This window comes from Bombus bifarius, unplaced genomic scaffold (genome assembly GCF_011952205.1).
Source record: "Bombus bifarius isolate JDL3187 unplaced genomic scaffold, Bbif_JDL3187 scf7180000007966, whole genome shotgun sequence".
NCBI lineage: Eukaryota > Metazoa > Arthropoda > Insecta > Hymenoptera > Apidae > Bombus > Bombus bifarius.
The window spans coordinates 114,334-128,346 of record NW_022884352.1 but is presented as its reverse complement, the minus strand read 5'-3'; the positions used below and the strand labels follow the sequence as shown (position 1 = coordinate 128,346).

The 14,013-nt window shown below is 45.5% G+C and overlaps 1 protein-coding gene across 2 annotated transcripts in view; it reads right to left on the bottom strand.

Annotated features, from left to right (window-relative positions):
• Positions 1 to 14,013, bottom strand: part of LOC117204332 (homeobox protein aristaless-like) — a 35,063-nt gene that overhangs the window by 7,565 nt on the left and 13,485 nt on the right. The window contains exons 2-4 of one of the 2 annotated variants that reach the window (XM_033441623.1): positions 6,224 to 6,233; positions 5,729 to 5,838; positions 5,439 to 5,644 (exon numbers count right to left, since the gene is read on the bottom strand). In XM_033441623.1, coding sequence (XP_033297514.1) covers positions 5,439 to 5,644; positions 5,729 to 5,838; positions 6,224 to 6,233 — 326 coding nt within the window. Of the gene's footprint in view, positions 1 to 5,438; positions 5,839 to 6,223; positions 6,234 to 14,013 lie in introns of both variants that reach the window. The other variant, XM_033441613.1, reaches the window with a different exon arrangement.

Genomic DNA, 14,013 nt, shown 5'->3' with positions numbered 1-14,013 from the left:
ATCCACGATCGGTATTAAAGATCCTACGTAAAATCGGTGTCTCGGCAGAGTCCTGAAGAACGCTCGAGATCCCAGCGAGCACCTTGGCCTGCGAGTAATAATAATTTAGCCTTTCCCTTTTTCTCTACGGCACACTCACGAACGTCCTTCTGGATTTAATAAGATCACGAAATTTCGCGGTTAGACGGGCGTCCCTAATTACAACCGCCGTTCACTGCGACTCGGTTATCCTCGATTCGCGTATCGTTATTATTACGTATCTCCCCTTCTTCGATGTCCTTGCCATGGGAAATGTGCTAGTTGCTAGTACTCTGGGAGGCGCACACAGCGTCTCAGATTAGTCGTACGTTCGAGTTAACGGGCTTGTGCAACTTCTTTCACAAATCCTCCGTGCAATTTATCGCTGTGTAATTTTTTAACAGGCTCATCCATCTCCGACCTGAACGAGCGTGCGCGATGACGTCAGGCATATTTGTATCGTAAAAGTGCTGGTTTCCTTCATCGAGGTTAAAACTCGTGTTAATACCGTTGGCGATCGTGCGAACGAGACGTGTACGAACGTAAGAGAGGAAGTAAAACGTTCGAGTTTCCTTACGATAGGACGCGATGTTGATGCAACAGGCAACCGGCCGCAATCAACTTCGGAACCAATGCGAGAACGGAACTGCTATTTCGCAATCTCATCGTGATAGAACAAGCGCTCTCCATCAAAGCAGCCGCTAAGCGGATTAAACGCGAGCTTCTCTGCAATCATTCTCGCCTCGACTCCACTCCGGTCGTTTCGTTCTTCTTTTTCTTTTTTTTTTTTTTTCAGATCCTTGTTTCTCTCTCTTAAAAAAAACTCACCGTAACGTATGCAACAATTTTTTCAACGAAATCGCGAGGACCGATTTTCTCGCGTTACACTCGCGATTTTTCCCCGAGGCATTTGTCCGATCTCGTTACGTTGTTCGTTTCGCTTCATTAATATTTTATGTTTTTCTGGGACGAATAATGAATAAATATCGCGAAGCTAGATAAAAGATTAGAACTAATGCAAAATTACGATGTCTGACGCGAAGTATAAAACAAATTTTTTTTCCTCCACTCAAGTACACGTGTGATTTTGTAACGATTCAATGCGATATCGTGTACGTTCGCTTCGTACGTGTTTCTCTATGGATCTGGTATACCCGTTCGAACGAAGAGGAAAATGATAGGTGGCGTACGCGATCAAGGCGAGGCGAGAAAGGGATGGATAATGAAACCATGACTGGGAGGAAGGAAGAGAGAGATATGGAATCGCGCGAGTGGCGTGTGGCGATATAGTCAAGAGAGGCTTGGCGCGCGAGTAATTCGAGTAATTGCCGGACAATTACATTATCTAATTAACCTCGGAGGTTGAATTAGCTAGCCGCTGTGCACTGGCGAGTTCGTGATTGTCGCTCCTGTGACGCAACCTTGATCGTTATTGTTTAACATTGTCGCCGTCCGCGATCGGGCGATCAATCGATTCACGGAAATTCGAAAGTTAAGATAAAATTGTCCTTTATTGTTTATTATTATCGTTCCTTTTATGACGCGTAGGCATCCGACAAGCCATGCAATCACGTTGCGCGATTGTGCGATCGGTCGTTCCAACCTCGTGAGTCTCTTCCTCTTCCTCGTTTCGCTCCATCCTTTGCTTTGTCCGTCTTTTTTTCATTGGCAACCGGATATCAATCAAACGATGGCTCGAGCGTACTCAAATTGCCAGGACACGTGCATCGCGATGCGTTCGGCGCGGCGCTCGATGATTTTACGCTGCCGCGAAGGAAGGTACAGAATGTGCCAGATCTGTGTCGTGCAAGACGATAGAAAAGCTGGTAGCTACGAGGTAATATCCGTGCATAATGCGATGCAATCCATCTCCGCTCTAACGATCGGGTTGGTCAACGAACAACCCTTGGAATTTGCCATTAATCTCGGTATAAATCATACGTCTCGACTGCTGCTAGAATGTTGTGTTCGAAACGGCAATTACCGATGGAATGACACGGCATTACGGACTATTTCGACGGTAGCGTGGCAGTCGCTTTCCTAAGAAAAGCATAGCACGGAAATTAATTTGCCGTAATCGTAATAACGGAAACGGGATGTTCCGAAATTGAAGTCTCGCGGTGCAGGTAAACCATCGAAATTCACCTGCGTTTTCGTCTCGATTTGACCGCTTTGATCGCGTTAGGTGGAGACGGGATGGAAACAGAGACATAGACAGACAGATAGATAGATAGATGAAGAAAGAGAAAGAGAAAGAGACACGGAGAAAGAGAGAAAGAGAGAGAAAGAGAAAACAAAGTCGGTAGTCGGTCGCGTAATGCGTGCGAAATGCGTGCGTAATATGTGCTTAACACGCGTACGCCGTGAAGGGCCAATTACCGATTAGCTACACTGTCGTCGATCGAATCGCGAACGAGTCTCTCTAGAAGCCTCCGACGTCCGTTCCTTTCGAACGCTTCGGCTGCGAATCGTGGAAAAGAAGATGGGTCGGTCGGGTAGGAAGTTCTCGCAAAAAGTTCGGTTCTGCGATTAAAGCGAAAAAGCAGAAAAAAGGATTAAGCGCAACGGGATCGTCGATTACGCTCGCATAACGAAACGAACAATAAGAGAAGCAGCGAAAATTAGAGAGGACGACCGCGGCGTTGATTTTCGAGCGTGGAGTCGTTCTAATTAGCGATCACAGGGCCACTAATCTCATTTGCCAAGAAACGAATAACGGAACGAAGAGGCTGGCGGTATTTCTAATCGGGAGCATGACTCGTCGGTCGATTAATGACAGAAGTTACAAGCCGGGACAGGGTATAGAGGAAAGGTGGGAGAGAAGGGTGGAGAGGTGGGCAGGGACGAAGAGAAGGACAGGATCGAGAAGGTAGGCAGAGATCCGTGGAACTGGTTCCGTTCCACGGATCACTGGAAACAATCATCCTTATTAAACTCACCACCGACCCACCCCACGGATATAAAGGTATTCTTCGGAATGATTTACCGAGAACCGTGTTCTGCCCTTTCTGAAACAGGTGGATCCTTTGAAACCGCGTTTCGAACCAACGATAAATTTTATAAGTGAAACTGCAGCTCTATATACGACCCGGCCTTCTTTTTCTTTTTCATTTGTATCTTCGCTTTCGTCCTAGAAGTTTATTCGCGATAAAAACAACGAAGAGAAGCCAGAGGAGGAGGCGGAGAAACAAAAATGAAAACCAATAGCGAGCTATTCTGTCCGGCAAGAGAAGAGAGTTCCGTCGGATGATTAGTCGAGGCACGGTAGCTCGAGCCACACGATTCTAATCTAAATTAGATCTTAAGAGCTCGTAAAAGTAAGTGGCTGCGTTTGAAGGCTTACAACATCCTCGCGTATCTAGATATTTCATCGTACAGATTTCTTTGACCTCGTTGATCGGGACAATTCGATCGGTCGAGACGTTCGACGATCGATCGACATTTTAAAGCCACGCACGCTCACCAAGCGCTTTTCCATTTTGATGAAAATTGCGTAGAGAGAAGGCAATCGGCAATGGGATCGGAGTAGCTTTCGATAGAACCAATCGCGTACGCTCCTTCGTAAAAGCAGCTAATGAATATGCATCGCGATCGAGCGAGGCTTACCTCCTCTCGGTCAGCTAGTCAATAAACCTAAGCGACCATAAAATCCAATTAGTGTGAAATTAATACTCCAACACGGTATCGAGAGAGGAGAAGCAAGAAACGTACGACCGAGGTAGGGATTAATTTATATGAAAACGGCAAAAAGATATGGCACGACTTGACGCGAAGAGGAAATGATCCACGATTACGAAACTGTGGATTACGCTGGCAAGGCGAAATTACGTACAAAAATTGATCGATTTCTTTATCGAGCCACGCCATCTATTCGCCGCGCTCTCCTCGGAAATTGCAAAATTAACCTTACCATCGGTGTTTTCCGAAGAAAGCAAAAGTGGTCGGGAGTCGTCGTCGGAGAGGAGCGGATCAGACACGGGTTTCACGTCGTCGAGATGCCACAGACATTAGGCTTTATCTCGAGACGCGAGCCTGGACTTGGAATTTTTCGATAAGCAGTCGGGTCCACTCGTCTGTCCGGCACGGCCATAATAAGATAGCCGTTGAAATTTTTACTCAAAGTATCCATGCGTTACGGCTGCCAAATATTCGTTGCACGACTGCTAAATATTTCGTTGCATCGTTGTTGTACGCTGTTTGTCAACGCGTCTGCAGTCTGCATACGTCTCAACCAGCGAACTCTTTCTCCGTTTCGAGCTGTGAATTCGTAGCGAATTTTAATCGCGCGTCTATTCTATCAATGGAACACCTTAGCTGTATACCTGTACACTCGCTCTTCTGCATATCCCCTGTTGGTTAATTACGAGAACCCATACCCTGGCCGCAGGACTGGACCTATTACGAGCGATTACACCGCTATTAGTTACCTACCGGGTGTTCCAGGCTATGAAAGAAGCTACAGAGAAAAAGGAGATGAAAGAAAAAGCTACTCGGATAGATTGCGCTACAGTCCGTTGCCGACACGTTACTCTATGCAACTGGATCCAACAGCCGGGAACTTAATAACGCGAATCCATGGTTTTGACGCGGCGCAATAGAATTTACAAGAGGATACACGCTAACGGGAAAAGTAGATGATCGATGGGTGCGTATATACCGTTTCCCTGAATCGATAGATCTCGCGAGCTTTCCCGGATTCCGCTAACAACCTCGTCGATCATGCATCATCGTGAGAATTAGGATTTTTCTAGTATCGCGTTTCATCGTATATCTCGAGTTACTCTTCTCGCTGTTTCGAGAACGCTGCGCATATAAATCATTCGAGGAAAAAGTATGACGGAAAAATTACGCAGAGAATTTTACTAACAATAGGTCGTTCGATATTCCGTAAGATATACGTCACGAGCAAGACACCCGGGTTTGTTTTACGACCACGTCCAAGGTCTACCTGTACATCGTAAATTCGTTCGACTATGGAATCCATTAAAAAGCAGATTTTCGAATAGAAGGATAAATCGTTGCTAAGGATCGTAATTTCGCTTGAAACGATTCCGTAAACGTTGGTGAAAAGCGCACGGGAGTCGCTGGTCACGAAATATTTCGGCTCGATAGCAGCTAATAGCTGGCGCTGCAACTTCTTGCCGTATCTTGATCCCGTTACACGGGAAACCTGGCGAACGCGATTAGACACCTCCTGTATCGTCTAGAGTAGCCTAGACCTCCAGGAAGGACACGAGCTTCTTATCAGCCGTAACAGACGGTCCCGGACGCTTACCGAAGAAGGACAATTTGGATAGGAAACACGTCAGGGATTCCATATTTTCGAGCTCGTAGATATTAGACGATAGCGTTTCCGCATTTTCGCTGGCAACGCTACTTTGGAAGAACAGCATTGCGTGTATCGGTTTTACTGGACTTACCTGGTGAACACGTCGGGATAATGAGTTCTCGAGAAAGCTTTCTCGAGTTCCTCCAATTGGAAGCTGGTGAAGGTAGTCCTATATCTGCGTTGTTTCCTTTTCGGTGCAAAGTCGTCGACCTCGGTTTCACTTTCAGGGCTGGTCGGCGCTGCTCTAGGGTGGTTGCTCTCTTCCTCGGTCCTCACCTCTTCCGTAGAGATTCCCATCTGAGTAGATTGAGGTGTCGTCGTAGTAGGTGGCGGTACCGATTGTTGTTGGTGAGCTTGTTGGCTCACCTGTTGTAGGCTCACCTGAGTCAGCTGGCTCGAGCTACTCGTGCTGCTCGCAGGACTTGTCTGCGGGACAGCGTGCTCGCCGCCGCCGCCGCCTCCTCCTCCTCCTCCTCCTCGTATCGAATGATCTGCGATCAGAAAGTTGTCTTTATTCGTGGATCACCCTGTCACTTGATTATCAGAGACCCGCTCCATCTTCACATGCAAAGTCAGTGAAAGTTATTTTCCAATGAATTGCGACCGTTGCAATTGAATTTAACGGGCAACATGTACACGTTCGTGTCGAGTTATCAGTGTTTTAAACTGGATTCTCCGACTGGATAGGGAAATCCTGTTGGTTTAGCTTCCGTCGCAGACGAGCTTCTTGCGAGCCGCTGCAATTTCTTTCGTTCGAATCGCGTTTTTTTACCGTCGTTGATTTCGATAGAAGGCACCGTTAAAAGGTGGAGAAATCCCTAATGGAAATTGCGAGTGCTCCAACCATTCACCTAGCATCAATGTCAGCCACTGTACCTTCATAGAACTAGAATCACATATATGACGCACGATATAGGTTATTTCAAAAGTGCGTGGGCAAACCGAGCGGACAGGCGGCGTTCGCGACCATCGACAAGAACAGACGCGTGAAATTAAAAAGAATCGCGTAATTAGAAGATACGGTTATCAAGGTGTCGCCGATATTAGTTAAACGATGATCGTTCACCACTCGAGATCGGTCAGTTGTTTTTGAATCGGATTATATGTACGACCACGCGGACACGCAGAGACGGAGACACCGAGACAGAGGGATACGGAGAAGGACAGAGCTATCGTTCCTTTCACCGACCTTGCTGCATTAATGATCCCTACAAGCCCACACTTCGGCACGTTCGATGCTGTGAGTGATCATGTAACAGCGTTCGATTTGCTTGTAACGACCAGAATCATTTTCACGCGCGATCGATACATGGACATAGCAGCCGAAGGATCCTACCGCGTGCTTACAAGCTGCTACTGATAATTCTCATTCGTAATTTGCAATGGTATTTTACTGCTCGGACCGGTTTTCGGTGCTTAATAAATTTCGTCAAGTTCGTTTGCCACTTGATTCGATATTATTGAAATCTCGTTGCTTCAACAGATAGTCGGAAACTCACGGATCGTTGTTATTATCAGGTGTACACTGTAAACGGGAATCGATGTAGAATTTAAAAAGTCGAAAGAGAATTTGATTTTTGGCCATTCGATACGATAGCTCGAAATCAAAGTCGTGGAAGCAAGAGCAAGGCACGGCACGCGGCCAGCCAGAGGAAAGAGAAGGAAAAAAAGGATAGACCAAAGCGGTTTGTGCAGGCTTTAGCAGCTGTTTTTATTTGGGCCGATTTATCGGAAATGAGTTTATAATGCAGGTAGCCTGAACGTAATGCGAACGATAAGCGAGATCTAAGGCTGGCAAAGTTTCCTTTTCATTTTTATTAGCTTTCGCCATAAACATCGAATGCGCGTAGCATCGTACATACAGGTTCGTGTTGTGGCTGCTCGCAGATAGAGAAGGAGAGTAAGAGAGGAACGCGTAGGTAGCCTTTTACATTATAATAGCATTAATGGGCTCGAAGCCGCACTTAATGCTCGTTCGTTCGTTGGCCAGTTCGCTTCGTTATTAACTGAAAATTACCGAAACCGAAATCTAATTCGCGTAAACACTGTAATTTCACGGAGGGAGGAAGCGACTGTTCGTGGCCGGCGCGCAAACTCGAGATTCCCCCGACTCGAGAGAGAAGCCCTCGCGTTCAGCTTCCCCAACGAACCCGGCAGAGTCTTCGTCCAGAGACTCGTTTCTTTTCCACATTTTTATCAGTTTTCCGGTCTAATTTTGATTTTCGAATTAAAAGAGAAACCGGAATAACCGGTACTCGAAGAAGGAAAAGTTCGCTGGATCGACGATCGATTCGTTTGGTGCCTTTTTCTAATTGTCTCGTTATTAATTCATCGTTCGTATTAAAAAATTTGCAATGTTAATTCGTATCCACTCGGTCAATTGCGAGTAGTTACAGCGTATAGCAAATAGCCGATTAGATGCGTCACGCTCGATTAGATGGTTCGGATAGAATGATTTCCCGGAGAGCGGTTTGAAAATCTTGCTAGTCATATTTGTATTTTCTGTTCGTCATTTCTGTCATATTTACACTCTACTAAGAGCCTTGCACGTGTTTGAAACAGTCAACTTCTATACATGTATACACATTCATTTGGTACATTACGTGTTCTGTGTATATACGATCGCGATTTATGGGCATACAAATTAGCGCGGCGTAATAAACTAATTAGCCGACTCATTGAGGCCGCGTATATTTCTCGCGGATGCGTTATAATAGGCGTACAGCACGTTGGAACGATGATCTTCAGTTACCAACTTCTCGAGAATTTTCCACGATTTTCTATCGCGATCCCTTACATCCGCGTAAAAACCTGCGTCTCTTCGCACGATAGTATGTATCGCGCGATGCGGCTGTTCCCCGCGCGAATCCAACTTTGCAAAAAGCGTAACAGATCAACTACGCAAATAAGGGGGCGTACGGATGAAAAATTCGCGACGAGCGAGCGGCATGAATGAAACGATAGAGCTATTTACAGCGCAGAAAATCATCGTTATTCCGAAGAGTGCGTTGATGCGTACGAATCAGGGAATCGAGACGTCGGCGTACCGGGACGCGTTACATCGAAGGAGATGTTTTTGCATCGAATCATACTTGCAAATTCTCGCTAATAGACGCATCAATGCATCCTGTGACAAGAACCGGCGACGGTTGAACGTGTTCGATTTCTCGGCACGATAATAACAAGCAATTACGAATTATCGGCAATCCTTTGTAGCCGCTGGCTGCTCACGCGATAGCGCTCCCGATAACCGCTGATATTTACCTTCCGGATGCAGGTTACGCCCGCACATGCGTTTTAAGCTTTCCAGCTGAATTAATTAGCCCGTATAATACATCGACTGGCCGATAGTAATTGCAACAATGAAGAGGTTCGCGCAGAAGTATTAAAAGATGTAAAAGGGGAGATGAGGCGAGGCGAACGCTCAAGCCGTGTCGATGCGAGGCGTGGCGAGGCGAGACGAGGCAAAGAAAAGAGGGACGAGTGAGCCGAGTCCCTGTTATAACCGCTTCTATATATATATATATATATTTATATACACACATATATATACACATATATATACATATATATATATACACACACACGTGTTACCTCTGTATTATCTACCTACCTAACGTTGCACACTACGAGAATTATCTTACACTGGATCGTAAGGAGTAATTAAGTTGGTAACAACGAATTTTTCTTATTTCTCTTATTCGCGTCCAATGGGTGTCGAACTGGCGAGAGTTTCCCATGGAACATCTGCGACGATATACGCCATTCGAATTCGAACAGGGAAACGATCGACGATGCCAGCGGTTATACCGTAATTATCGTAAGTTTATTCTCAACATGCAATAACGTTTAATTAGATCGTTAATGGATCGAATTTCACAGTTGGATGTTCTCGAACTTCGTTACATCATTAATCCGATCGCGTAACGAACAACCGAAACATCGACGATTCTTTTGTAATATCGTCTCTCAGTAACCGTGAATTATCACGATTCGCTATTCGGTTTTAACGTTATAAATCGGTTTGATTTCTCGCAGATCGTTGAAAGAAGACCAGGAGTTTGATCTTACGTAAGAACGACTACGTTTTTTCTCGTTTGATAAGATGTCGTACGAAAGTATTCGATAGAAAAGAGCGCAATTTTCTGCCGTAATAAAGGAAACGATGTTCGTAACCGTAGCTCTTGCTGGGTAATAAAGCATTTCCAGCGATTAAACGATGAACGCACGAAGTTGTATGCATTCGTTGTTAGATGCGTAATAAGTCGGTAGACAATTGCTTTCCAGTAATTAACTCTACCGCGAGAACGATACCATTTTATTTATCTGGGCATGAATCGCGTAACATATTTTTAGTGTTTCTAGTTGTAATAAAACGCGATCTCGTTTTACGACTCGAGCGAACGATTCAATTTGCGGGCACACGCGATTTATTCCGACTCAACCTTCCATCAAATTGTAGGTACGCGTGATCGTTACCAGACTTACATTATATACGCGAAACGATTAAAAAATTAGCCGCGCGCTACCTCTAACTCTGCTCGTTTGAGGTAAATCCAACGATAATTACGTGGCGCGTTGGTTAATTCCTGGAACGCGGTGTGTTGTAACGTTGATCGTGCGTTTCGTTCTTCCCGACTCTGATGAAAATCTCGAGACGGCACGACTATAATTTGCAAATTACTCCATTAGACGTGGAGTAAGCTGGATTAACGATTGAAGTCCGTAAAATCAATTAACGATAGAGAGATAGCGTTGAAATAATTTGTCGACGTCAGGAAAATTGGATGATCATCGATCATTCGGATATCAAAGGAACCTCTTGCTCGCGAGAGAGAGAAAGAGAGAGAGAGGGAGGGAGTCTATGTCCCGAACTGGCGAATAAAAGCGAAGCCCAGCAGTACGTGCTGGTTTATCCGTTTTGCTGGCCGCGTACTGCCTGTTAAACCGTACCGTTCCGCTCGTATTTCGAGCCGAAAGGAGGATGTTAATGATTCTCGTAGACGATAATCGGACACGTGTAATGGCTGTGAGCGATATTTTTGTTCGATCCACGCTCCGCCACTCGGCGTACTCGTTTTGTTACAAATTGCGTGTAATATATTAATGCTTAACGAGAGGCAAGGTGATCTTTGAACCGAGCAAAAAATTCGAGTGAGACGCGATGGTATGTCGTAAAGACGAGACGTCATAGAATCGACGCATGGTAAAAGCGCGTTCGCGAACCTCTCGGAGCCTATCGGTGTTCGGATAATCGAGAATCGCGAGTCCTGGCCGATTCGACGAACGTAACTTTCTTTACGTCGATTGCTGATAATGATCTGCAAACGATCATTAAGCCGATCCTGAAAGGTGCGTGGTACGCACGATAAATCACGCTGGCCACCGATGTGCAATTTACTAGCGCACTAACATAATTGCACGCATCCTAATCTACATCTAAATACACAGCTACGGGAACGCGTAGTTGGCTTGTCATAAATTGCCGATAGCGCCTCTCGTTTCTTATTACGATCGGTTCAATGAACTTTCATAGATCGTACGATGCGAATTACGCTGGAATCCTCCCAGCATAACAATCGGCTCCATTTTTCCCTACCGTTTATCGAATACCTTTCAAAGTATTTCCCTTAATCGTATTTGCCATATAATACGTACGTATATGTGTTGTATTTGTCGTTACGTGCATTAGTCTCTCGTCCTCGTAGCAGTTCCAAGAACAAGCTCATCCTTGCTTGAACAAAGCGAGACCGGACTCGGGTACCGTCGACAACGGCGATGACGACCGCGATGAAGATGGGCTAGGTTTGCCAGTAAAGAACACGCAACGGTGCATTCGTCGCTTTTTTTCTTTTTCTTTTTCCCTCGTCAGCATAGTCGCGACCAACGGATAGAACTTAAGTACAATTACAATTATTTACGGCAGTTAATTATCCGCAATGTCACCATTAATTACTAAATTGCAGCGTTGCTGCGCTTCCCCAGTTGGCGTATCACGGTCTTCATGCGTGGAAAATTGCGCGCATGCGAGGCGTTGAAAAAGTTTTATAGAAACCGATAATTACTCGCGGTACCGACGATAAATTTCAAACACAAGCACCGACTACTTGTAACCATGATCGCGTATTACTTAACCGATCGTAGCTGACGTGTAACAGAATCTGATGAATAATTATCACGGAGTCTCCTTCTTACGTTCGCAATGTAGATTCGAGTGGAACGTTTCAAACGCGAAACTCGAAGAACTTGGAAATTTAAGAAGCTCGGAGACCTCTCTAAATTGAAAAACTGGAGCAATTTCTAAATTGGAAAATTAAAGAATTTGGAATCGTGAAATTTAGGACGACACCAACCGCATTGAACGGTCGATCGGCTGAATCATGTTAGTCAATAGGCATGTTTTAGTCATGAAATTAAGTTATCGCGTTTATCTTTTCGTATTATCTTCGGCCTTGTTCGCTATTCTTTCAGAGTTATTTTCCACAGAGTAAACATTTCGCGGTATTTGTGAATTAAGGTAATCGTTGGCGGATAGGTGGTGGTAGTGGATATGGTGGGACGATAGGTAACGCAAGCAAGAAAGAAAAGAAGACGCGCGTGCGAAACGGAGATAGGTATAAACGGTTGCGAAGAAGCGGGCGCAGGCTTGTTGATTAATGGCGGGTAATTATGTTTTTTGCCGTTCTTCTAATTGTTAATAATTGAACGTAATCGTAATGCCTTTTTAATCGCATTAGCTTGCGTCGTGTATTACGCAACGGAAAAAGAATCACCGACCGTGTTCGCTTGCCAGCTACGAATATCCACAACGACGACCACGAGGACATTTTCTACGGCGGAAGACCGTCATCGTCGTTGTCGTCCAGTTTTTTGACATCCGCGGAATTATAGCAGTTTATGATACAGGCGCTTAACTTATAGGACTAGCTGTGTGTTCGCAAGTACGCGGCCATCCACGATACACGTTAATTAACGTGACGGTAAAGGCGAACGTTTAAAAAGATAATGCTGTTATTCGGTAATGTCATTCTCGTTTGTTACCACGTTGAATGCAGCAGGAATTATTAGGTATAGTTTTGTGGCGGAAGTGCATTATTCGTCGCAACGTTTTTTTGTTCTCTCGAGAGAATAATAACAGCGTTGCGGGACGATGCACCGGGGCGCGAATAAAAGGACGGCTGTTTTGCATAATTGTTGAACCGTATACCGACGGTGTAATCAAGAAATGAGGCAGCTTTTTGGAAGCGGCCTGGCAAATTTCACCTTGTAAGTTCGATGCCGCCTCTCCGCAGACCGATCTTGGCCATTAACTGGAATCTCTTCTCGCATGAATAGCGCGGCCGCGAAAAAGAAATTGAAAACTTTATAACGCCAACAACCTTCGACAGGCTACAACGTGTTTGCAGTCAGGTCGTTCGCTCGTTCCTTCGTTTCCATTTACCAATATTATGATACTTTTCGACCGTCCGGTAAAATCAATCCACTTTCGTACCCGATATTTCCGTAATTAATACGAGCTCATAAATTATCGAGCAACTACAGAGGCCACTTCATTAAACGCGGCCAGCGGTTGCGCGCGCGCGCGCGCGCGCTATTGCCCGTAGAAACCGAGGAGGGAACGAGAAAGCGGTAATCAGGTTTTCTACCGGTTTTCCAAATCCACTTACGCATCGTTATGTCGCATACATCGTACGAAACGTTGTTTCTTTTCGCCGTGAATGAAGTCGTTTGATTTATGTACGACGGTTAAGGGCCGATTACTCTACCTCCGCGATACTTTATCTAGCTATCGATCATAGCCTCGGGATCTAGCCATATATCGTACAAGACGATGTACCACGTACCACCGTTCTTCGATCTTCTAATTTATCCCTGTTTCCCTCTCTAACTATTATTTCTGGCGAGTCACGGGCGACTCGATTAAACATCGAAACTCGAAAATTTCGGATCGCCAAGGTGAAAAAGTAAATAGACATAGGACGAGAGGAATCCACTAGTCACGAACATCGGATGACGTTGCAAGGTCTGAGAGTATAGACCATCTTCTCGCGGACTACCGGCACTTGGCGTACCATTGTTTTCGCCTTTCCAACGGAATTCTAATTAAGGAGATCGACAGATAGGCCAGAGGAGCGTGGCCTAGCGACTAGCGAGGCGAGCAGGGTTATTAGACTTTTTCTTTTTTCTTCCCTTGAACCGTTGCCGCGCTATGGAAGCGGCGTTTGAAGGAAGGGAGAAGGGTGACCGAGGTCTGCAATTATTATTCAATTTCCGTAACTGCACCTATCTTAACCCGATGTCACAATCGCGCAAGCCAGGTATCGCGTTGTTGCGTGCATCTTGTACACGTACGCCGCGCCGCGCCGTGCTACGTTTACGCTCAGCCTTTCCCTGTTCGAGTGTGTTGCGCGGTAGTAAACCGGTGGAAAAGAAGGAGTTGCCGCGCGTTGCAGAGGGTCACAATTAAAGCGCATTAGTGCACAGACCACACACTCGCGCAAGCAATTTTCGAGTCACCGCAGCACCTTGACATTCTTAGCGCCGTTCCCTTTACATCGCGCCGAGTCAGTTCCCTAGTCGTTCGCGTTACCTCTTCCTTTGTAAAGCGATATCGTCGCATTTTCAATATCATCTACGATCGTTAATCCGTTTCGTTTTCGATAGTT